This window comes from Erigeron canadensis, chromosome 5 (assembly GCF_010389155.1).
Source record: "Erigeron canadensis isolate Cc75 chromosome 5, C_canadensis_v1, whole genome shotgun sequence".
Taxonomy (NCBI): domain Eukaryota; kingdom Viridiplantae; phylum Streptophyta; class Magnoliopsida; order Asterales; family Asteraceae; genus Erigeron; species Erigeron canadensis.
Genome location: NC_057765.1, coordinates 700,987 through 726,059, shown reverse-complemented (window position 1 = coordinate 726,059; position 25,073 = coordinate 700,987). Strand labels below are relative to the sequence as shown.

The window sequence follows — 25,073 nt, the reverse complement described above, 5'->3', positions numbered from 1 at the left end:
TCATACTAAGTCATTATTGTCACCTCAGAAATCGATCAAGTTACATATGAATCATTACATGTTACACTATATGACATTTCTAAACCATCATCATTAACCACAACTGAAATGGACCAAATTCAAAATCTACGTATCGTAGTTAGACTCGTTAGAGTCCTCAGTGTTGCACAACATAAGAAGAAACCATTCAAACTACTTACAAAACCAATAATTTCTACCAAGTAACAAACTCAAATCAGAAAAAACTGAGGGGTATATCTATATATGTACATAGTGATGCAGTCTCAATTAGTGTGTGAGACGTATAAGGCTACCTTTCTTACTCGGTAGGGCATGGGGTATCAAACTCGTTCCTTCGGGATTGACTTTAAGCTCAAGTCAACTCTTTCTGCACCTTTCCCAAGAAGTATCAGATGTTGATCGGGTACAGCCTGAGGTTTTGAGTGATGACTTTTTCATAATGCATATTTATAGCTACACTATAAATCATGAGAGACATCTACCATTAAACTAATCCGTCTGGCAGTGTCTGAACGCATCAGCTCTCCTTTAAATAGCATCTGAGATAATAATAATTAAATAAATCGAGTCATAATTCGTCAAAGATATACAAGTGATAAATATATGCATGCAATTTCCAAATGTTATGGTACCACAAAATATGTATATATCATTAGGTGAGTTTAGTTGGCCGGATTGGAAATGGATATGGTAGTGGAATAAGCAAGTATGTAACTAAGCTATGTTGTGAGCTATAAAATTGAAAGATATATGCTATTAAAGGTTCCATTAATACAAGTGAGTAATTTGTAAGTTCCCATTTCATTTCAAAGTGGAACGGAAAAAACCACCCCAGGCTACGGATGATAATCAGAGAAAGGAGAGATTGCATTCCTTCAGAAATGCTACTCTTCATTTCATTCCAAGACAGAATGGTGGCATGTAATGAAAATCAGAAAAAATGAAGGTATCTCATTTCAGGAATAGTCCATTCCATCAGACAAAACAAACAGATTTTTTCATTCCGGCAGAACAGACCATTCCATCCCTTCTCTGATTCCATCAGACAGAGTTCCACAACCACACTATCAATCTATAACAAAGCATTGATGGTTATGGTGTGCAATGCATATTATGAAGGTATGGTGTACAACCTATCGAATTTTCCTGGTAAAACTGCTTTGGGAAAAGATTATCACCTCCGTGGGGATATCTGGAGTGAACCAACGCAATAATACTCCAAGATGTACAACAGCAGGGATCAGTTTAAAAAGAAATGGTGTCGTCACCTGCATAACAAAAAGCTCTTATTCAGCGGTGTTTTTAATTTGCTCTATTGGTTCCCCAAATGTCATCACCAAGCCTCCCCATGGGGGTTTCAGTTATGCATTTTGAAAGTAATCATCTAATAAATTAGCAGTTATAAAATGTTAGAGATGCTATATGGAGGCACTTCTAATATATTGAATTGTAATAAGCAAACTATTAATTGGGGCAAATTTATTAAAATAAACAAAAGATGAAATGATTGACAATGTCACTTCGGTGAGAAAATGAGACTTATTGTGGAATGGATAACAAAGTCTCTAAATTAGGAATAAGGGAGACTTAACAGGTGAATTTATTATTTTTCCTTTAATAATCAGTTTTGTAGCAAGTCGAATTAAACCGAAACTTTAATAAGCAGAAGTAAAATTTGTTTATCCAAACATTTGAACTGATGTCAGAATCATCAAGTTATTAGGGAACAAATTTTAGAACGCAAACCCAGACACCCTAGTCCCTAGACAATCTGAACTGTATAAATTATAATATTCCAATATACTCCAACTATATGAAATTATTAATTGACTCTATGAGTCAAGCCGCACTTCTCCCTTCATCTTATGTATCTATAGAAAGGAGGAGGTCCCTGAGGATCTAATAAAAATTTACGTACCAGACTTAGAGCCGTTGTGCCAAGAAGCAGCAAATACAACTTTCCCTGCAGAACAGCATGTAATAGTCTCATTGGAATTGCAATGAAAAGAATCAAGGATGCATGCTAATATGCATTTCTTTCCAATAATATGTTAACCAAAAAACAATCCTCATTTTTGGCAGTTGAATTCGAATACTACCTCTATTAGATGAAGATTAGAGGCACGGCTAAGAAGGACAAAAGCAAACTCGCCGATCTGAGCAAGGGACATTCCGACCTACATCAATTTTTTAACCAAGGCTCATTTGTCAACAAAGGTCAACATATATATATATATATAGGGTGACAATCAAATGAGAACCAACTTAAAATGAGAACAAATGAGAACACTTAAATTCACCTATATATTACAAACATGGGTTAACATAAGCAGAGGTGGCAATTTCTACCTATATATTTATGAATGGATCAGATTAGATATATTTAATCTCTTAACGGGTCAAATGGGAATATAACTTAATTAAAAAGTAAATGTGTTAAAATTCGATCGAAGTGTAACTTTAATGCATGCAACCTCATAACCGTTTATTAGGTTACTATGAGAAATACAACTTTGGTAGATCATATTTGACACACTTATTGTTTATTGAAATACCAAACTTATTGGACGGTGTTTTAGGTCAACCCAGCCCTACCCAACCACTTTCAACCCTTGCAGAAAGTATCAGTTTTGACACGTTACGCAATCTGACCATTATTTCACCTCCAATAGAAAGTATAAACAGAGTAGGATAAACCCTTACAAGAAGAGCGGTCTTGTTATTGTATCTAAATCCTTTGACTACAGTGGCAACAATAAATGTCTTTATTACAACCACCAGTATAACAGCTGCTAGTAAGATGTCAATGTGGTTCCACAGAAACTGAACATGAATTAGCATCCCAATGCTGGCAAGGAAAAGAGCAGCAAAGAAATTGCGAATGGGTTCAACCTGAAACAAAATCAGCTCCACGGTAAGCAAAAAACAAAAAGTGTATGCTAAGTTTTTGGAGAAACTCCCTTACGTATATCCAGACACAACAATGTACTACATGGTCAACTTAATTGTCAGCTATTCATGACATTATTATTCTAACCGAGGTTTGTTCTTGAAGAATTTAATAAGGATATCATAAACAATTGTGAAAAGGAAAATGAATATAATAACTGTTAGGCCCATCTATAAGTTAATCTTACTTGTTCAAGAGTATGCTGAGCAAGATCAGTAGTTGAAATCATCACTCCAGCAGCAAAGCTACCCAGTTCAAGACTTAGACCCAACTTGTCACTACACTGCAATATAGAATTATCTACCAAGATAAGCATAGGGCATTTTTATAATTATTTTCCATAGTGAATCTTTAGATAGTTGCAAATTTCAAACAACTATTATACCATAATAAGTAGTGGGAAATCACTTGTCATACAAGTTGGTAACGGGTCAAAATAGGTCAGGTTGGGTTGGGTTGACTCACGAGCATTTTACTAAAATTCTAAATACCTAATGCGCAACACTGAATAATGTTTACAAGACAATATTATAACAACAATAATTGCAGCCTTTGAATAAAATAATTTCGGGGGTTATGCATCAAAAGTATACTGTATACTTTGGGAGACTTTCAAATTGTTCAACCCTTTTGGCCTATTCCCTTTTCGGCTAAAAAGTTCAGTTGACTTATTTGAGATAGAACTCAACCGAGACAAACTTATAGATAAATGACTTGAAATTGCTAGGTCTAGGTATGCATATTATGCTAGATAAGATGCAAAATAGCTATTGTAGAGTAATGAAGCTAACCGATGCAACTATCAAGCAAAAAGCCACGGATGCCAATTGATAAAGTTCATTGGTCTGCAAATTGTCAATAAAAATAAAGATATCAACCATATGAATCAAAATAAGGCCAAATTAGACCATTTTAGAGATCAGAACAAGAAATTTAGTCAATCAGAAAGGGTCATTAAATACCTGGGATGATAGGCTTATCATAAGATTAAAAAACCATGGTATACAAGTGCGGGAGAATACAGACAAAACAGCCAAGAACGTAACTAAAGTCACCAACCTGAGAACACAAATCGTTAAGAGATGTACACTCACAGAGAAGTACCAGATAAAGTGCACATGTTTTGCACCAAAGAAATTCAACACAGCACACATGGTCCTTAAGGTTTGCATTCTTTTACTTACGTCTTAGTCATAGATAACATTCCTTCAAAAATCCCAGATGTACCACCCAGGATTGGAAGCAATGCAAATAATAAACCCACCGCACAATCCTGGGACACAAAAATGCATTAACACCAAGTGTCAAATAGCCTCGGTGGAAATGAAATCAGCAGAGCAACAATGTGTACTAGATTTTTTCTAATTACCTTATGAAAGATGTAATTTTCAGTTGTCTTTTACTACTAAAAGGGAAAAAAAATTACCTGTAATATAAGGGTACCAACAGTTACTTGCCCATAAAGAGTGCTAAGAGTATTTTTCTCCATCAAAAACTTCAGAACCTGTGGCATATCAAGATGACAGCGTCTCAGCATCATGCAAAAGGATGCTCATTAACTTTTTTAAAGTCCCTGATTTCTTTCAAATGATCTAAAAAATTCACCTATTAAGAAACAGAAATCAAGTAACACAGGCAATTTGTAATTACTAATCCTACGGTTTGCCTCACTTAATAAAGACTGATGAGAGATAATCTTGGTAAAACGGAAGTGTCTTAAAACTAACTCGAAGCTCGGCATCATAAATTGGATAGGACACACTTGGAGACTAGCAACTAGTATCATAGTGCAATAATATAAGATCTAATATATAGTCAGCCAATTTAATCAACTAACCAGTTTAAGTTTTTACTTGTACCAAATTGAGCAAGAATTATACTTCAGCTGGTAGTTAGGATTGTATAAATACTTCAGCTGATAGTTAGGGTTCTATAAACTCAAAAATTCACTTGCAGGAGACGTAATTAGAATACAAGGAACAAGTTTCAAGTATTGTGCCCCTGATATAACTCCATAAAAAGGATCTCACAAGTTGTTACTAATATAAATGATGCTGCCAGATGAAATCAATAAATGACTTGAATAGTTCACTTATGCTAAACTACCACTGCAGTTGATGACATGGAAAGGAAGGCACCAACAAATACACCTTCAGAAGCTTCACCACCACATAACTGCAAGAGAGATCAAGTCCACGGATCAAATAAGATGAAGGTGATATCAAGGATTTTTCATTTATGCTTTGTAACTAAAGTTCCATTCATGATGCGTGACGAAAGAAGAAAAATGATAACTTTGCATGCCCATCAGCAAAAAACTTTACAAGGTTTTGAGAATTTTACAGAAATAGGACTAACTGTACTGACAAACTTACCAATTATGCATCAGAAGAAAAAAAAAACTCTAAAAACTTGTAATAACAAATTAAGAACTAAGAACAGAGAGAAATCTGATAAAAGTGATACATACCACGGCAATTACTCCAGACAAGCACATAAAAAGAAATATCTGGAGGAGACCTCCTAAGATAGCAACAGCTCTGACAACACGAAGCTGCAATAAGAAAAGAACTTCATTATAACAAACAGTAGGAACTCTCTTCTCCATGCATGTGTACAAATGGAGGGTTGGGATTAAAAGCGAGTTGTTAAACCTTTGCTGCTGAGAACTCCAACCCCAACGCAAAAAGAAGAAAAATGACGCCAAACTGAGCAAAAGTTTCAACCTGCATGAGTATTCTACAAGAAATTAGGATCATAAAGAAAAGAGTAAACTAACATTGAAATTCCCATGAGATAACGATGGAATTCTCATAATAATTTATAACAATCCTGGAGTACCTGAACCAGTTCACTAACAAAGCTAAGTCCACCAGGTCCAATCAAAGATCCTGCTAGCAAATATCCTGTAATAACCTGCATGGTTTTTATGCACGTACATATGTTAAAATGATGAAGAAGACGTTTCTTTTGTCTTCTAAAATAGAATAACCCCATTATAAATCCTCGAAATTTCAGATTTTTATTTCGAGAAGGATAAAAATGCTGAGTAGAAAAATAAGGCATTAATAATGACCAGACCGGCTGCCCAGCACAAGCAAATGCTATGCCACCGCAAGTTGCAGAAACAATGACAACCACCAAATCAGATATCAATCTGTCAAAAAGTAACAGCAATAAGCATTAGCAACCAAACATTAGAAGGAAAAGAAGAAAAATATAAACTCGAGGTATGAAGGCAAGAATAGAGATGAGGTAGGTGTTTTGTGGGGTGTGGTGGTGAAAGACATACCTTAGGTCTAACTGTAGCACCGGATACTTAGACTTGGGATTGGACATGATAAAGACATTATCCTGAGCAAAGATTTGCCAATAAAAATAAGCTTCTTGATATTAAATTTGAAGCTAACACCCACATATGCACAAACAAAGAAATAACTGAACAAGAACATTTAACACCAAGTGAACTTGGAAGGATAAATATTACCTTGCTATCTATGAGCCTTGGCGTATCTTCAGGACGGTTCTCATTATCCAGGTTAAAAACATCATGAAGTTGAAATGACCTAAAATACAAGTAACATAAACATCAGGTATATTGGAACGTTGAGTTTTGTAAAACTAAGAAGCGAGAGACATAAGCAACATCTCAAAATTGTTCTCATCAATAGCTACGCGTATCACACTAGTGGCAACTTGTATAGTTGTATGCAAAAAGAAAAGCTAATACAAAAAGCAATACATACTTCTCCTCTTTGGTTTCATTTCTCTTCGACTTGACTCTAGCAACAGTTTCCAGAACTGCCTGACAAGTAAAACGATCAGCAAATAATGTCAAAACCACTACTGACTCTGTATCTTAAGTGATAGTGCAAAACCAAGTGTATTCCAAGCAGAAGACACACATGTAATATGTTAATACTTTCTCGACACCAATCCCCTAATTGCAGTTACATCAGCTTTTCATATAGTTTAATTGATGTATGGAAGAAATGAATTGGGTAGATGACTACAACTTTGGATTTCACAAGTACCCCTTTTGTAGAATGAATAAACAACAGCTCAGCTAGTTAGGTAAATCACAGACACACTAAACAAACTAAGAAAATACAAGATCATGGAAGAGCAAGAAAAGATCGGGGAAACTCCCATTAGAAAGCTCAACTAAGGTTATACTTTTTTTGAATTGTTTAAGCCGAACTTAACAATGAGATCACAATTGGATGTTAATGCATTAGCATATGGAACATTCAATGATAATTGAAAACTCTAGGGGTCCCAAAAACAGGCAAAAGCTTAAGGTAACAGGCAGTTTAGTATTCGTAAATAGTAACAGTGATCACTTTTTAAACCATGTCCCTGACACCAAGATTGTTAAAAAAAAAACACCAAGGTAAAACTATCATAGGCCTAACTAACCAAGAGATGATATATTGATGTTCAAAGAGAACAACCAATGGGATCTCACGCAATGTATTTAGTTTTTTATATAACAAAGTTAAAACTTCCATATCAAAGCACCAAATGTTGGGTAAACTACATACCTGTTGTCCTGCAACACTATTATTGAAGCTCCCAGGATCATCAGCACCTAAAATATAAAGAGATAAAATAACTTACGTTTTCATTAATGCATAAAACAAATTTTCAATCATAACAAAACTTTTGACTTCAAATGTTTTCACAAACGTAATCTCTAGTTTGAGTATACTAAAATACATGATTTCGAAATTTACCTAATTTACTACCCTAATTATCTCAAAATAACCGAAAATTTGTCTCATTCTTTTATATAAAGTATCAAGCTAAATCAGTCGCCACGATCAAGTAAACCCTAACACACACACGTTTATCATGTTGTGAATAAATATAACAACACATAGTATCAAAATGTAGCAAATTTCGTGCCCTAATTAGCTCCAAAACTATAAGTATTTATCTAAATCTCTAATTTATAACATCGAACTAAATCGGTAATACTAAACCTAGCACACATAGCATAATTAATTCTATATTTAATATGTGTGTGGGTGTGTGGGTGTTTAGAGTCTACAATATCAAACTAAATCATATAGTAGAATGAAGTAAAGGCGATACAAATAGTATAACAGTCAATGTGTATATATATATATATATATGAGTGTGTGTGAGAGAGTAAGTAAATAACCGTCGGATTGTTCGTCATTTTCGGGGAATTCTTTTTCGAGAGCACGATCAAGCATTCCAGCGAAGCTATCTTCTTTGGATCTATTTGAAGATGTAGTACTAGTAGTAGTTAGATTGAGGGTTGAAACGACGTCGTCTTTGTCTTCATTGTTAAAATTAAAGGCACTAATTGTATCTTCATCAGCTCTTGCTGCTGCTGCTGCTGCTGCTACTGAAAGTAAGCAAAGAAGAAGAAGATCGATAATAACGATGAAACTAAGTGTTGATTTTCGAGACATTGTGTTAGTCGTCGGAAATAGTGGACGGCAGCGGCGGAGATGAGTGGTTAGTTTGTGCAGCTGCTGCCGTGGGAAAGATCGGGTGGTGGTGGTGGTGGCGGTGGTGGAGTGTATTTTATGGCAACAGAAAAAAAAAAGAAAAAAAAAAAGAAATATAAAAACGAAAAGAATACAGTGTGTGTTCTGAAATTAACGCAAAGGGGCTCAGATTGGCTTGGCCCTTATTCTAGGTTTAAAGGTTTTTTGGGATTTTACTCTCTACTTCAACTTTTATTTTGATCTCTCAAATCCAAAAATTCCTCTTAGTTTCAATTTATTGTGTATATTTAGTTTAATTTGATTTAGGGGAAGTGATATTCGTACCACACAATTTAATAAATTTACCATTATTGTGTATTATATACTTATACAGTATGTTATAAAACTGGTAAATATATATCAATATATGTGGTATGATTATCACTTCCCATTAGTAATTCATAATGTAAACACTTTTATAAGAATTGTCATGGTTTATATTGTAATTCAATCTTCGAATCTTGTGCATTATATGTATCGACCAATCAAAAACTTATATGTGACAGTTTATTATGGTTGTCACATATACTTTGATACATGCAATGCACAAGATATGAAAGTTTATCTCTATCTACTCGAATACCTATTTTTTTGCATTAAACTTTTTAGCATTTGAATTACCAAATATGCCCTTACTTTAATAACCATTACTATTTATTAATCCATTGAATGTCCCAAAATACCCTTACCTCCCTTATCCCCTAACCTAACATCATCTCACACACAACAAAAAATACAAACATCACACGCTCACTCAAAAAACACCGTCATTTAACTGCTGCTTTTAAGAGATGTCGCTACAACGCGTAAGTACCCTTCTAGTTATATATAATGCACATGATTAAAGTTTCATACACATTATGACAATTAGATTGTAAGGTACCAATCCCTTTAATTTATGCAATAGTAAATCATTTGAAAGTTTAATACAAATTAATATTTCATCATGCTAATTAAATGACACTATAAGCGTATAATGCGTGAAGGTAGATATATTTAGAAAACTTAATAATTTTTGTGTAAATCAATTCACATATAAAGTACGAATATAAAAATGATAAAATTAATGGGTAACATAGTACTTATAATTTTTTTTACCATAGGTGCATGTGTGATACACAGTTACTTTTAAGGTGAAAAGTGTTTTTATCGATTTGTTAAATATTATCACGGTCATAAACAATGATTACTTGCCATATGGCTTTGCCAATCCGTGCCAAATTGTAAGTGGTGGTCGACATCGACATATACATATAAAGATAAAGAAAGAAAAAAGAGTGGCCATAGATGCCCAAACCTCACTTGCATCGGTATCACAATGCCGATTTGACTCCTCCATGTTGCGTGTCGATTCTTGCTGAAATGTGTGGGGCAATAATGCCGCAAGTCAATATTTTCCAATGTCCAATGCCGATACATCCATGCCGAATTGCTGATTACAACTTTCCTTTTGAATAATATTTTTTGTTTTTCATGCTATTTCTATGTTACAAGTCTATGTATATATTATTAGGTTATATTTAAACAGATTCGACAAAAGTAATGGTAGATATATGTGTTGGATTGTTGGAATGCTTTGGCCCCTTCCTTGACCATAACATTTTTTGCAAGTTATATAAATAATGTTGTAATATACGATGAGTTCATAACAATAATTTTGAAAAAGTTTCACTTTAATAAGATAAGATCATGTAATGCAATCTATGCGGTATATACATAGTGAATGTCATAAAACAAAGTGTGAGTATATATGACCATAAATCTTAAGGAAAAAATGTAAATGCAAGATCATATTGATATTGCAAAGCAGGAAGGAAAACTACAAAATGCAAATTCATTCAAGTCATACAATATGTGAAATTGTGAATATCATGTATGACATGCCTATTGTCTCTTTTTGGGCCTATAAGTCGCCAGTGCTCTTGACCTTAATGGGCTTAAATGACTAGGATTTTTATTATGCCCATCCGGATGCCACTCTCACAGTCTCACACTCACTTGCCGGAAAATATATATCCACCTCAACCAGCTGGATCTATTACCACGTACTTATATATCCAGCTAAAACTTTAATTTTGTTGAAAAATTAAGAATTAAGGTTTAATTTGATCATATTGACTTTTTAGTCTAAATTAATGGCAGTGGCGGTGATGGGGTGATCTACCTAACGGGCTCTGACCTTAGCCAAACGGGCCTCATCCTCAGATTTAAAAATTCGTCGAAAGTATATCAAATGACCTCTCTAATGAAAGAGCATGAAATTTTAAGAACGCCCGTATAAATTTTATAATTTATCGATGTATGGTTTTTGAGATAACAAATTTTAAATGAATTAGAAAAATAAAATGGTTTATGAAGAAGAGAGAAAAAATGATTGGTTGAGATTTGATGAGAGAGAAATAATATTATAGTTATTTTAAGTAAATATTGAATAGATAAAAAAGACATTTTGAATAAGTAAATATTAGAAACTTAAAAATTTAGAAATGAACTATTTGTTTTATAATATAGTATAGATATAGATATGAGAATAATTATTTGTATATCCTATCTTCATATGTTAAATGTCTTGATTTTATTGGTTACTTGTATTCCTTACTAATTGCGGTAGGTAAAAAAAATGTATGAATAAATGGGAAAATAATTTTGTAGATGTTCATATTTTAAAATAGGGATAATGACATACGAATGTAGCTACCTATGATAAAATGATTATGTAATGTAGTAACTTATTTAGGTGGCTATGTAATGTATACATCTATGTTTTTTGGCTATACTATGTAAGGACCTTTTTATTTGGGTCAATCAATGTAAAGCCTATGTATTTTTTTGGCTATACTATGTAAGGTCTGTACATATTTTACATAGTATAGCAAAAAAAAACATAGGTGGATACCTTACATAGTCACCCGAGTAGATCACTACATTACATAACCATTTTGTCATAGGTGGTTACATTCGTATGTCATTATCCCTTTAAAATATACCTCAAATTTAAACTATATATATATGTAATTTTCCCTTTATTAATCTGTTAGAGACAGATTAATCAAGTGTAAAACCTATGCAAATGCAATATCTATTCTAGATTGCACAAAAACACAAATGAGTGAAAGTGATACTATAACTTTAATATGTGACACTACAAATCTAAACAGCCCATTGGAAATCTATATCCAATTTGTGGTTTGAGAACTATAATAGAATAGTAGATAGATTTATGGTCAAAACCGCACACAGTTTTGCTGCAAAACTGATGAATTGGAATTCAAGAAAACAATCAATCAATGATGAGTACATCTCCCACATAAACAAATAGTATGAAATATATATAATTCAAAACCATGCATGGTGGGCGTATAATATAAGGGAAGTATTCTACTTACGATTTTTAATTAATTTAATACTATAACTTATAATATTGAAAACAGATTATATAAGGTAATAGTGTACAACTGTGGTATATCATATGGATTAAAACTGTGATAAACATATCATTTCTTTTCAAAAATAATATTTGGAAGACCAAGTTATATAATAATAAATTAGTCACATGCAAGAGACGTCAGCAATAGGAAAAATGATAATAAAATCGAAGATTCAAAGTATCGTCCGCAATGTTTAGTTATTTATTAGATTAGATGGAGAATGATAAATCAATTTAATTTGTGTGCCCTAAAAATATGTCTAATAGTAAGATGATGACATATGAAGAAATCAGGGGCACAATTAGGAAAAAGAATTAGTGGAATCTATATATCAAATTTTTAAAATTTTAGATTAATTTTTAGACATATAAATTAAATTTACAAGATATATATAATGAAAGGACAAAGGATAAGAGTTACTCCATCTATAATAATATCTTATATGATCTTTAATCTTTAAATCTAATCTTGTAAATGTAACTTTACACATATGCATGGTACCTTTATTTTAACCACCAATACTTTGATATTATTTTATCATCATCATCATAATCATAATAATAATAATAATAATAATAATAATAATAATAAATTTCTTGTAAACCCTACGAATTTATAGTGAAAGTAATTTTTATAAAAAGGAAGAAAATAATAATAATAATAATAATAATAAGGGGAGAAAGAATATAAGGCTGTTAGGCACTTAAGTTGGTTGAAAAAACCCTCACATACCTTTTTTAAAACCATAAAAGATATGGGAGCCCAAACATTTATTCAAAATATTAAAAAATTAGTATGTGAGAGTTTTTCACCCAAATTGAATGCATTACAGCCTCATACTCACTTTTCCATAATAATAATAATAATAATAATAATAATAATAATAATAATAATAATAATAATAATAAATGTATTCTAACAAGTGGTTATAGGTTTAACCTTTTTAAGTAAACATTTTTGCGTGACTAAGAAAATGGTTTAGATATGATCATATAGATATTCGAATTATAAGTACTTTATATTATACGTAAGTGGTTGAACAGAGGTCTCGAGTTCGAGACATGAGAATAATAATTCAAGAAATTTCACAAACAAAGTCTTCTAGTAAAACATGTTTGAGTCATGCAATAGGGGCAATGTTTTATCCTAATTAAATTTGTGCCTTCGGACGGTTTGGGGATTTCTCTTCTGACTAGGTATTGAGGGTTAGACAACATAAGCTAAATCTCCTGTTGCGAACAAATTATCTACACATTTCAATATATATATATATATATATATTTGAATTAAGGGAAAAATTCATAAAAAGTAACATTTTTACACAAATTTCTTGTTAAAGAGAACCTATTTAGTTTTCGTCTATTTAAAAGACCAATTTCTAAAAATTTCTCAATAAAGGATATGTCGTTAGTTTTTGACAAACAACCCCATTAGTGCCACGTCATCAGTTTTGCTGACGTGACAGTTGATTTTGACTAACTTATATATTTATATCAGTTTTATATATATCAAAAATCTTAATTTCTTTTTTCGCAAAGTTGATACGAAATCAAAGCTCAAATAACATTCATGGTTCGTTGAGGCATTAACACAAACCGGTGGTGCATTCTAAACTTATAATACAATTTAACAAAACTAAGGATATAATCTACCATATTTCAGTTTTTGAAATTATATAGTATTAAAAATAAAGGAAAAAAAATTAAGGAGGTGGAGATTTGAAAAGGTTTGATGAAGTTTTGTAAAAGTGGCACCAAAAATTTGATAAAGCGTGAGAAAAGTTGAGTTGTAAGATTTTATTAAAGAGTGATTGATGTGAAAATTTGGAAAAATTTAGGGTTTATAACCATCCCCCTCTCTCTTTTATATTATAGACAAAATATTGAAGATGCAAGGGAGATCTTGATACTTAAAGACCCATATAGACAAAATATTGAACATCTTGTATTCTGTGAATTGACGTACACTTATATTATATTGATAGATAGATACCATAAATAGGTATATGAAATCATTGACAGATTTTTTTTATATTTCCGAAGCACAATTGAACCAACCCATATGGGAAACAAAAACCATGTTTTCGTTTACTTAAAACGAGCATGATATCCGCACAATACGGCAACAATAATGAGTAAAGTGGTTTAGTGGTGTTGATGATGGTACTATTGGTAGTGGTGACGGTGTCAAGTGGTGTATGTTGATATAATTGTGATAGTGGAAATTTTTAGAAGATATGGGCTTAAAGTGTTAATTATTAAAATAAAGATTTAGAGTGTAAATTAATTCATTAAGGACAATTTGATATTTTATAAAAAAAATTTTCATAGTGGGTGTTTATTAAAGGTAATTTAGTAATTCCGTATGTAACTATAGTGTAAATAATTCTAAAAATAGGGGTGTGATAATTTTTATAAAGGAGTACGAGCATGGTACCCGCGTAATGCGGCGGTGGTGGTGGGAAAGACGGTCTAGTGATGTCAGTGATGGTACTATTGGTGGTGGTAATGATGTCAGGTGGTGTATGTTGATGTAATTGTGATATTATAAACTTTTTATAAGATAAGTGCTTAAAGTGTTAATTATTAAAATAAAGGTTTAGAGTGTAGATTAATTCATTAAAGACAAATTTGGTATTTTATAAAAACTTTTTCCATAGTGGGTGTTTAGTAATTTAGTATGTAATTATCGTGTAACTATTTCTAAAAATGAAGGATGTGATAATTTTTATAAAGTAGTATAGATAGATACTAAGTCCATGGTAGTATCATATCTGGATCGTAACACTATGTGTTTGACTAGAAAAGTCAAATGTATACGAATTGGAGTAATGAAGATTATGAACTGACTACACATGGAATTCTTAGCTGAAATTTAGGCCATGGTACATTGCAACTACCTTTCCTTGCAGATTTCACTTCTATTGGTGAAAGTAACACCATTCCCTCTTGTGGGCACTTATATAAATAAATAAATAATATAAAAAAGAGTAAACAACACCCAATCTATGGGTTATGGGTCCAAACGATATAGGAAGGAAGTTGTGATGTAGACAACCTTATCATCATGTAAGGTAGAAAGTCTGCTTTCATGTTCCGAAGACCTCTGATTTTGCAAGGACCAAGGATCAGACCCATGACTTCGGTCTCTGGAGGCAAGATGTGACCACTTATCCAAAGTTTACTTGTTCTTGTGGATGCCTATATATACCTTACCAGATCAAACATAAAATCATCATCAAAAACAAACCAAGATACTTGAACACAACAGAAACAAAAAAGATGGAGATCCCTATGATAGATTTTAGCAAGTTAGAGGGTGAAGATAGAAGCGAAACAATGGCACTTCTTCACCATGCTTGTGAGCAATGGGGCTTCTTTCAGGTAAAGAAATCATAACGCGCTAAGAATTATATTTTTTTAACACCTTTGGGATATCATATCTAGTTATTAAACTTTATATTGTTATGAAATGCAGATTGAAAACCATGGAGTTGATAAGCAGCTGATGGACAAGGTTAAGAAACTAGTGAATCAGCATTATGAGGACAACATGAAGAAGAGTTTCTACAGCTCAGAAATAGTTAAGAGTGTCGAAGATAATAATAAGACCACTGATGTCAACTGGGAAAGCACTTTCTTCCTATGGCATCGTCCAAATAATAAGATCAATGAGTACACTAACCTTTCTGAGGAGCTACGGTAAGTTTATGAGTACACTAACTAGAGTAAAAATAATAGTTATATAACTACATATAACTGAATGAGGTAGAATCAGCAGGACGGCTGGATTGGGTAACGAGTCGAAACGGGTAATATTGGTATGGGTCGGTTTAAGTAGGCTCCAAGATCAAGAAAAAGTAACAGAATTTCAAATAAGAATCCTACTAATTTACAAAAACTTGCAGCAAAACAGTGGATGAGTATATCAATCAACTTATAAAGGTAGCTGAAAAGCTCTCGGAGCTCATGTGTGAAAATCTTGGTCTAGAAAAGGAATATATCAAGCAGGCTTTTTTAGGAAGCAAAGGCCCTTCTGTAGGGACAAAAGTGGCAAAATACCCGAAATGCCCTCATCCTGAACTTGTTAGAGGCCTTCGTGAGCACACAGATGCAGGTGGGATCATTCTTTTGCTCCAAGATGACCAGGTGCCGGGTCTTGAATTCTTCAAAGATGGCAAATGGGTAAACATACCGCCGTCTAAGAATAATACTATTTTCGTTAACACGGGTGATCAAGTGGAAGTCTTGAGTAACGGTAACTATAAGAGTACAGTTCACCGAGTTATGACTGACAAAGACGGAAGTCGGCTGTCAATTGCTACCTTTTATAATCCTGCAGGAGACGCTGTCATTTCTCCAGCTCCTAAATTGTCATACCCGAATCGGTATTCTTTTCAAGACTATCTAAAACTTTATTCGTCTACAAAGTTTGAAGATAAAGGCCCAAGATTCGAATCGATGAAGAAGATGGTTAATGGTCACTAGATATGTGAAATCTTTCTACATAAGAGCCAATGGTCTCAACCAGTGTGTGCTACTTGCTTCTTTTGTTTTTCCAGTTCTGTTTCTATTAAGCATCACATGTTTTCTTATATATATATACTGTCACATTTTGTCATAATCAGCGAAGTTGACTGTGGAAAGTAACTTTGTTTATGTATGTTATGATGTTATCTTCTCCTCCCAGCCCTATTTACTTCTGGTGCAAGTATACAGCAAATCATAATCAAGTCCGTTTATATCCCCCAACCCTAACATAACAAATTAGCCCTGTAACAATCAACTTGAAAAGTAGAGTTGGCAAAGGTAACGGATCAAGACTGGTCATTTCTGGCACCATTCAGAATGGGTCAGGTTGCAAGTGAGAAGTTTTTCTGTTTTATTCGTTTAATAAAGAAAACTTTTCTCTATTTTTGTACTAATAGTAAAGTAATGCTAAGTATCTTTTTAAAAGAATCTACCATCTTTTTTAGTCACAAACATACACACACAATTACAATGCGTCTACATTGGACAAGAACACGACCCAAATTTAATGAACTAGCGGCATAAAAATACAATTTGGGTGGCTTTAAACCTGTTTGACCCGTTCCCCTTAGCTAAATTTATAACTTGACCCGTTAGCTATAAACTACAACCCAAATTTACACAAAAGGAGGACAACAGGTCATTGGTCTGAGCCTCTCATAACACGCCTCTCAGAACATCGACCAAGTCTTTATTTATCAAAGTAACACAGCTTACCAAATAAATGGCATATTAACTTCAAACCAAGGTGGATATAATCAGTAACTCATAGCTGGGACTGAGACTTATATCACAAAAGGTGGCATGTCTTTTTCCCACTAACAGATTTATCACAAAAATGTTATCAATTTTAATATGCAGAACCTCACAGGGCATTTAAAGAATTCTTTGTTGAAATTCACAGAAATCATACCCATTACATTTGTTGAACTTCTAGCCTCAATAGGTCATACCAAGTCAGTAGATAACAGAGAAGGATCACCAAACATATTCATAACTGAAATAAGCTTTAAATACTAGCCAGTTTTGATAATATCGATTTTGTCAAAAAACTGGTTGTGTTCCCCACAGCTTCAGACAGTTCCACCTTATGAATCTTTAACAAAGGAGCACACTTGGTAATGAAACATAACAAGAAATTTGCAAACTTCAAAGACTTTGAAAACATCGTAGCAGATTCTTGTATATGGAAAACAAGCCGATCAACAGAATCTTGAGTCAAATGAACATTATGATTCAAGATATTCTGGAACATATTAAACAACGATTCAGTCCATACCAGTTCTTTTGAAACCAAATGCTGATGGCACGGCAGGCATATATATCCTTTTCCATATACTTTTTCTTCACAAAGTAGCTTTTGACAGAAGGCAGAAACGTGAGCAGGGTGCAAACATTCTTTAACAATCCTTGTGATCACATCACATATGGAGCTGTTGATGCCATCTTTGTGAAGGATTAGCGGAAATAAAAGTGCATACACAGCAGCCTTATGATGCACCCTACAGTAGTCGATCGTTGCAGATACTAGCACACGAGAAGCTGATTTTTCAAGATTCAAAAACTTTGGAAGCACAACCGAGCATACGACATCACTTGCCAACACAAAGTCTTCTTCGTTTCCATCCGAAAGACCAGACAGCATAATTGGAACGATTTCATCATCTGCATTCCATATTTCAATCAATCCCAATACTTTCAAAGAATTTCCCTTTTCTTCAACACATAGTTTCCGAATATCATCCACTAACTCTGCAGCTTTTAAATTCGACCCCAAGTTCAGTATCTTCATCTTCAAAAACTCGGCCTTTTCCTCTGTTTCACGGTCTAAATGAACCATTTCAACATCAACGCCAGCCAATTCACGGTTCCCGTCTTCTTCACCGTCTTCAACTTCCACCATCAATTCATCATCATCATCACCACCATCATCATCTTCTTCAAACAAAACATCCGGCATTCTCGTATTCAACACGTCATCAACAGAAACCGGAGTCCAAGGAAAAACGGAATCATTTTCATTACTAGCAGCAGCATTCTTAAGCCAGTCAGGTAAAACCCCACCAATAATATCCTCATCAAACTTACCATTATCAACATTATCTTCTTGAGAATCAAGATTAAAACAAGAAACCCATTTGTAATTTGAGTCAGACACAAGATCAAACAGTTGGCGGGCGGCTTTCTTGACCCAAAAATCAATCTTTACTTTGTTATTATTATCGTCAGACAACAAATGTGTTGCAAGTTTAGATAAATCTTGTTTATTGAATTTGTCATGATGGTAAACAAGAAATGATAGAATTCTAGCTTGAACTACATTGGGTAATGTTTGCAGCCATATAAACCTGACAATTAAAAAATATATAAACTTTTCTTTTAAAAAAAACAATATATATATATATATATATATAATGCTTGCATAATTAATTTAAATGATACCTGGAAGAATTGGTGGGTTTGATGAGGAGAGAGAGGAAAGAGGAAGTGGAAATGTTTGGAGATTGAAGAAGGAAGCGTAATGCTGCTGGTGTTGTTTCAGGGGAAGGTGAGTTCATGAAAATGTTCACTAATGGAATCCATGATTCCATTCCACCAGTGTATGAATGAACTTTAAAGAGGGTGGTCGGTCGGAAATAATAGCACGCTGTAATTCGTTTCACTTTAAAAACAGTTTTTTTTTTTTTTTTGAGGTTGCCGAGTAACTGTTTGCTTGGCAGTTGAACAAGGTTGATTATTTTGATCATATTATTGTAGTTCGACGAAAGAAGAGTTACAACGGTTTTTGATGGGCTCAAACGATATCAAATTTGAAGGGTTATTTCATTTAAAGTAAAGAAAGATAGAAAGAAAAAACTAATAGCTAAATTTATCTATACTATCTATACAACCTAATAAAAAAAATATCTATTTATTTTAGGTAATTCTACTTTTAAATTATCAAAATTATCATTGACTTTTTATATCTAGCCTTAAATGAATTAATTTACATTATAAAGCTTTATTTTAATAATTAACACTTTAAGTCCCTATCTTTCAAAAAATCCACTATCACAATTACATCAACCTACACCACTTGACACCGCCACCACCGCGAATAGTACCATTACCAACACCACTAGACCGCTGCATTGCCCGGATACCATGTTCATGCTATTTAATTAATAGTAAAAAAATTATGTTGAGGTTGATGCAAAACCCAACAAGAATATTATTGTAATGCAAATACAAAGTAATAAGCTTATTATTTTCAAAAGATTGAGACCTTGAAGTTTTGGGGTCCTAAAGCAATTGCTTACCCGCTTATAACTTGAATTGATTTTGACCATTAATTATAATGCAATGACCAAGTTTTTGTCAATCTTATTTCTTAAGTTATTAAAAACTTGATGGAATCCCATCCTAATTCATATAACTATTTAAAAATTACGAGTAATATATTATTAAATAACTATATTTACAATAAAGAAAAAAGTTTTAAAACTTGTAAGTATATAAAATAAAATAACATTAAAATGAACATTGACAATGATTCATTCTACTAATACAAAAGAGTGTGAGTTAATAGTCTTTATAAGTCATAAGTCCATAATGTGGTGGTAAATGTGAAAATAATTTATGTTAAAAAAGATAATGTAGTTATTTTTAAAGTTAGTTATGTTGTAATTTGTAAAATATTTTATTAAATATTATAGATATAAGATAAATGTTTAAATTAAAGGCTAAAAAAATAATTTAAGTAAATCACTTGTCTTTGAGATAATAGGCGTTGCTCTTTACAAAAATTAAAGTAAACCACTTGTTTTACAATAATTTAAGTAAATCACAGTAGTATTGTAAGAAATTTGTATTTTTTTTAAGAGGACTCTACCTATTATTACTCGTAATAAATAATACTCAACAAATTTACAAACCATCAATATAGATATGTCTATTTTTGACTGAATGCGTTATATATATATATATATATATATATATATAAAAGTTTTATATACTCTATACAATAGTTGAAAGAACTTTGATCTTTTAAACAGGTAACCAAACACAACTATGTGATTTTCTTTATTTATTTTAATTTCAAACATTGGTGATTAGTAGTGGAAAATGATTCCTTCTATATGGTTGATACTTATGACGGGGAATGGCTAGGTGATCACACATATGGATGCTATTGGTTTAATTTATATTTGATATATTTTTTAAAGAACGTAAAAAACATTAACTCTTCAGTTTGTGTTCACAACTTCAAAACTTTTGAAGCTCTACGACCAATTGTTAGAAATATTCTCAACTCATTAAGCAAAATCCAAATAAGAAAATCATGGATAAAACAATATGGGTATACATCTACTGATTCAAAATCAACAAATCGATCAACAATAAACTAGATGACTACTAAAGCAAAATAATAATAAAAAAAACACAAAAATTAAATAATCCTTCCCTATAACGTACCTTAAGCTGAAATTGGGTTTTATCATTGGGTTTTATACTTTTATTGATTGAAAATAGCCACTCTATTCTAAATTCTCTTGTTGTATTGCTCTTTTAGACTAAGCGGAGCAAGACTTCCTCATAAAGCCCCTCCTAGACGCATCTTTTGACAAGTGTCAATTCAGTCATCAAGGGGCTTTCTCCCATATTCACATGGAGCAAGACTTCTTCATAATGCCCTTTTTGTGGGCCAAACATGTATTTTTTATTATTTTTTTTGTTTTATGTTTTGTTTAACAAAACTTTGGAATCTTGCATGTAGCCGTTTGGAATCTTGCACAACGTTCCTTTTTTTTAAGCGTCTTGTACAACGCGCCTAGAGTATTTTTTTTTAATCAATAAAGCCCCTTGGGGCAATGTACATGGCTTTATAAGGCTTCTTGACAAAAAAAAATAAATAATAATAACGTCTTGCTCCGGATGGCCCTACTATGTTTATTTACTATAGTTTTCTAGTTTATTGTTGCGAGTGTTCACAATCATATTTTAGTGATTGTGAACGTCTGACCGTGTGGATTTTATACGATTCCGCTGTTTGGGTCCGTTCTAATTTCTAACACAACGTTAATCGAATTAATCAATACAAGTTGAATATATTATTTTTCTCATCTGTAAAGACAAGTAGATTAGTGAAATGAAATATATTTAACTAAGATATAGTAGCTAAGGTTGCTATCAAAACTGTCCCGATGAAAGTTTGTACGTGATGAAATTGGTTCTTATGTGTGATCCAGGTTGTCCCAAGTCAACTCGACACGCAACAAATTTGGATCCTTTTGGTTATTGATTAAACAATACGTGATTGAAATAATAAATCTTAGCATATAAATAGACAAACATCGAAATCATGTGTAACAACTAAATGTGATTTTGACATCCGGTGGATTAGGACTAATAAGTTGATTACAATTTACAAATATGAGTAATGCCATAAGCTAACGACTAGCTAGTGATATGATTTTCAAAAGCTCTTTACAAAATCATAATATAAAATCCATATGACAAAAAGACTATAATAATTGATATAAAAGTGTGATCAATAAAAATATAAAAGTTTCATTACCACAAAATCAAAGAATTGTATATGATACAAAATGTATTATATGTAAACAAATCTTAATCCTTGTTTACACTTTACATATACCCTAATACATTTTGTTATCTTATATTACGGATAAAAATTCTGTTAAATTCTTCTAATTTCACTGGATAAGTTGAAAACTTTTCAAAATCATCTTCAACTTATCCAAAATCATCCTTAAATCATGATCTTTAATTACCATACAGTGATTGAAATCCTTGCCATAAGCTAACGACTAGTGATATGATTTTCAAAGGCTCTTTACAAAATCATAAAATAAAATCCATATGACAAAAAGACTACAATAATTGATATAAAAGTGTGATCAATAAAAATTTAAAAGTTTCATTACCACAAAATCAAAGATTCGTATATGATACAAACTGTATTATATGTAAACAAATCTTAATCCTTGTTTACATTTTACATGTACGTAATACATTTTGTTATCTTATACTACGGATAAAAATTCCGTTAAATTCCTCTAATTTCACTGGATAAGTTGAAAATTTTTTAAAATCATTCTTAAATCATGATCTTCAATTACCATCCAAAGATTGAAATCCTTCAAATATTGTTAACCTTTTTTACGAACCATAAGTTGTGATCCGACATGAGGGAAACCTCACTGTGTAATGGTAAAATCGTATTAAAACGAGATCTTAACCTTAAGCTTTCGAAAGAAAAATTATTTTGGACTTGTTATCATTAACTAATCCTTGATGTTAAAATTATTTTTAAGAAAAAAAAGAGTATCATAGTTAATCATGATTTTTAGGATCTAAAATAATGCCAAATTACACCCTATATATAAATCTAATCTCCTTCCTAGTTGTCCATCTCCACCTCAACTCCTCAAGGAACACTCTCTGAATCTTTCATTGCCACCACCGGACCACCATGACTCAACCACCACCGCCACAATCAAAATACATAATCTCCGCCATAGAAGCTACATCAATGGCTGAATCACAAAACCTCACCATCCCTCAGCTCCTACCATCACTTGTCAAATCAGCCCAAAATCTCGCCGTCCCATCCATTTCCAAATTCCCCGTCGGCGCCGTCGGCTTAGACTCAGACGGCCGTATCTTTCTTGGCGCCAATATGGAATTCCATGGTCTCCCACTTCACCATACCATCCATGCCGAACAGTTTCTTATTACCAACCTCGCCGCACACGGCGGCGGCCCTAAGCTGCTTTACGTCGCTGTCTCCGCCGCCCCTTGTGGACATTGCCGCCAATTTTTTCAAGAACTCCGGGGAATCTCCGAAACCCAGATTGTAATCACTGATAAAGATCAAGAAGACCATGTTTATAAGCCCATTTTATCCATTTTGCCTGACCCATTTGGTCCTTATGATTTGTTAGATAAAGAAACGCCATTAATTCTTGAAAAACATGATAATCAAATTTTTCTTAAAGATCAAAACTTTATCGTCCAAAATGAAAAAACACCGGATTTATCAAATGGGGTTTATGAGTTGATTATTAAAAACCAGGAGTCTTTGAAAAAAGAGGCATTTGCGGCGGCGCGTGAGTCACACGCGCCGTACAGTGGTTGTCCGTCAGGTGTGGCATTGATGGATAGTGAAGGGAGAGTGTATAAAGGTTCGTATATGGAGTCTGCGGCGCATAACCCGAGTATGATGCCGTTACAGGCGGCGTTGGTGGGGTATATGGTGGCCGGAGGTGGTGGTGGTTATGAGAGGATAGTAGCGGCGGTGTTGGTGGAGAAGGAAGGGGAAGGAGTGTTGGTGAGGCAAGAGGAGACGGCTAGATTGCTATTGAAACACATTTCACCAAAATGTGATTTCCAAGTTCTTCATTGTGATTGAATATTATTCATATCAACATCCAATTTAAGTCAAAATACTATTGTGTTTATAAACTAGAAATGTAGCATATATCCTTTAAAATATGAAATGGAAAACGAAGATATATAATAATGTGTTACACATCTGTTCAAAAATATAATATGTGTTACACATATTGGTTTTGTAGCTTTGTTGCTAATAGAAAACTTGGCATTCTCACTCATTGAACTCAATAACACCCGTCTAAAACCACATATACACAAAGAGATACCTATGAGAGGTTAATATTGCTGCATTAATGTTGACCATAAACTCAATAAATTGAGCACAACATAATATAAGTTTGTTTTTGTTTTTACTGGCATGTAATTTGGAGAACATCAACCTCATATCATTAACCATTAAATTTCCATTTATAGATACTTTCTCTATAAATAAGATTTACCAATCCTTAACACTTTTAAAAGAACCTCCTACCTAGCTACCCGATTCATATAAACCTTTATTAATCTTCCACATTCACCCACATTGGTTCTATTATAATCGCAAATTAAATATAAACATTAGAGACAATGGCCTTAACAAGGCAAACATTGACTCTTATTTCCCTTTTCTTTTTTGTATTATGTAGTGAAGCATCTCGGTCTCCTTCCAAATCTCCTTTCCTTTCCCCTTCTCCCACCCCGGCCCCCGCCCCCACGCCCACGCCCACGGCCCGCACCGACCCCTACTCCTACATCGACACCGACCCCTGCCGGTGGGCCAACAACGGACGATAGTGATAGTGATCTCCCTATGTCTTTTTCGGAACTTTTTGAACTTGCATTGCCAGAAATCGGTGTACAAAGGAAAGTTGACGCATCCGCGACTGAAGGGTCTAAAGTTGCTAGCAAACAACTACAAGCAGTTGAACATAAAATTAGTGAGTTCAAAGCCGTCCTCAAGAAACGATTAGCAGACCCAAAAACATCTGAACCGATACGGGAGTGCCTTAGTCAATGCCAAGAGAATTTTGAGGATGCCATTGATGGTGTCAAATCAAGCATTGAAAGTATCGACAAAAAGAACATTCCTAAGGCGAATATCGATGTCAGCGCGGTCTCGACCGACGTGGACACGTGTAACGATTGTTTTATTGAGATGATTGGTGAAGATAAAGAGATCAAAGCATTTGATGATTGGGTTCGAGGGGTCACAGGAGATTGCCTAGTCAATCTCCAAAAGCATTGA

At 33.3% G+C, this 25,073-nt stretch overlaps 5 protein-coding genes across 6 annotated transcripts; 3 read left to right on the top strand and 2 right to left on the bottom strand.

Annotated features, from left to right (window-relative positions):
- Positions 1 to 76: 76 nt before the first annotated feature.
- On the bottom strand, positions 77 to 8,528 carry LOC122600642 (K(+) efflux antiporter 4-like). Of its 2 annotated transcripts, XM_043773391.1 has the most exons (21): positions 8,139 to 8,528; positions 7,516 to 7,562; positions 6,718 to 6,776; positions 6,459 to 6,537; positions 6,264 to 6,325; positions 6,053 to 6,128; positions 5,813 to 5,887; positions 5,626 to 5,697; positions 5,442 to 5,525; positions 5,078 to 5,146; positions 4,398 to 4,475; positions 4,156 to 4,244; positions 3,934 to 4,030; positions 3,763 to 3,816; positions 3,159 to 3,254; positions 2,725 to 2,913; positions 2,121 to 2,198; positions 1,940 to 1,984; positions 1,200 to 1,289; positions 504 to 560; positions 77 to 431 (listed from the first exon to the last, which is right to left on the bottom strand). In XM_043773391.1, the coding sequence occupies exons 1-21, from the start codon at positions 8,413 to 8,415 to the stop codon at positions 342 to 344; spliced, it is 1,863 nt and encodes a 620-aa protein (XP_043629326.1). In that variant the 5' UTR covers positions 8,416 to 8,528; the 3' UTR covers positions 77 to 341. The 2 variants fall into 2 exon arrangements, with proteins under 2 accessions (XP_043629326.1, XP_043629327.1); XM_043773392.1 differs by lacking the exon at positions 77 to 431 and having other exon boundaries at positions 474 to 560; positions 1,155 to 1,289.
- Positions 8,529 to 15,010: 6,482 nt separating this feature from the next.
- Positions 15,011 to 16,524, top strand: LOC122602130 (1-aminocyclopropane-1-carboxylate oxidase 1). Its single transcript, XM_043774856.1, has 3 exons — positions 15,011 to 15,304; positions 15,399 to 15,622; positions 15,829 to 16,524. Exons 1-3 carry the CDS (start codon positions 15,203 to 15,205, stop codon positions 16,406 to 16,408), a joined length of 906 nt encoding a protein of 301 aa, XP_043630791.1. The 5' UTR covers positions 15,011 to 15,202; the 3' UTR covers positions 16,409 to 16,524.
- A 770-nt stretch (positions 16,525 to 17,294) lies between these two features.
- Positions 17,295 to 19,151, bottom strand: LOC122601927. Its single transcript, XM_043774657.1, has 2 exons — positions 18,893 to 19,151; positions 17,295 to 18,798 (listed from the first exon to the last, which is right to left on the bottom strand). Exons 1-2 carry the CDS (start codon positions 19,039 to 19,041, stop codon positions 17,460 to 17,462), a joined length of 1,488 nt encoding a protein of 495 aa, XP_043630592.1. The 5' UTR covers positions 19,042 to 19,151; the 3' UTR covers positions 17,295 to 17,459.
- Positions 19,152 to 22,885: 3,734 nt separating this feature from the next.
- Positions 22,886 to 23,950, top strand: LOC122602135 (cytidine deaminase 1-like). The gene has a single exon (XM_043774861.1). It carries the CDS (start codon positions 22,926 to 22,928, stop codon positions 23,862 to 23,864), a length of 939 nt encoding a protein of 312 aa, XP_043630796.1. The 5' UTR covers positions 22,886 to 22,925; the 3' UTR covers positions 23,865 to 23,950.
- A 166-nt stretch (positions 23,951 to 24,116) lies between these two features.
- On the top strand, positions 24,117 to 25,073 carry LOC122599413. Its single transcript, XM_043771918.1, has 2 exons — positions 24,117 to 24,123; positions 24,475 to 25,073. The coding sequence occupies exons 1-2, from the start codon at positions 24,117 to 24,119 to the stop codon at positions 25,071 to 25,073; spliced, it is 606 nt and encodes a 201-aa protein (XP_043627853.1).

Coding starts and splice junctions, on each gene's coding strand:
- LOC122600642 (XM_043773391.1), bottom strand. CDS start 8,415: ATGTCTCGAAAATCAACACTTAGTTTCATCGTTATTATCGATCTTCTT. Junction 6,326..6,458: donor CAAGGCTCATAGATAGCAAG/GTAATATTTATC, acceptor ATCTTTGCTCAG/GATAATGTCTTTATCATGTC. Junction 1,985..2,120: donor CTAATCTTCATCTAATAGAG/GTAGTATTCGAA, acceptor GCTGTTCTGCAG/GGAAAGTTGTATTTGCTGCT.
- LOC122602130 (XM_043774856.1), top strand. CDS start 15,203: ATGGAGATCCCTATGATAGATTTTAGCAAGTTAGAGGGTGAAGATAGA. Junction 15,305..15,398: donor AGCAATGGGGCTTCTTTCAG/GTAAAGAAATCA, acceptor TATGAAATGCAG/ATTGAAAACCATGGAGTTGA. Junction 15,623..15,828: donor AACCTTTCTGAGGAGCTACG/GTAAGTTTATGA, acceptor AAAAACTTGCAG/CAAAACAGTGGATGAGTATA.
- LOC122601927 (XM_043774657.1), bottom strand. CDS start 19,041: ATGGAATCATGGATTCCATTAGTGAACATTTTCATGAACTCACCTTCC. Junction 18,799..18,892: donor AAACCCACCAATTCTTCCAG/GTATCATTTAAA, acceptor TTTAATTGTCAG/GTTTATATGGCTGCAAACAT.
- LOC122602135 (XM_043774861.1), top strand. CDS start 22,926: ATGACTCAACCACCACCGCCACAATCAAAATACATAATCTCCGCCATA.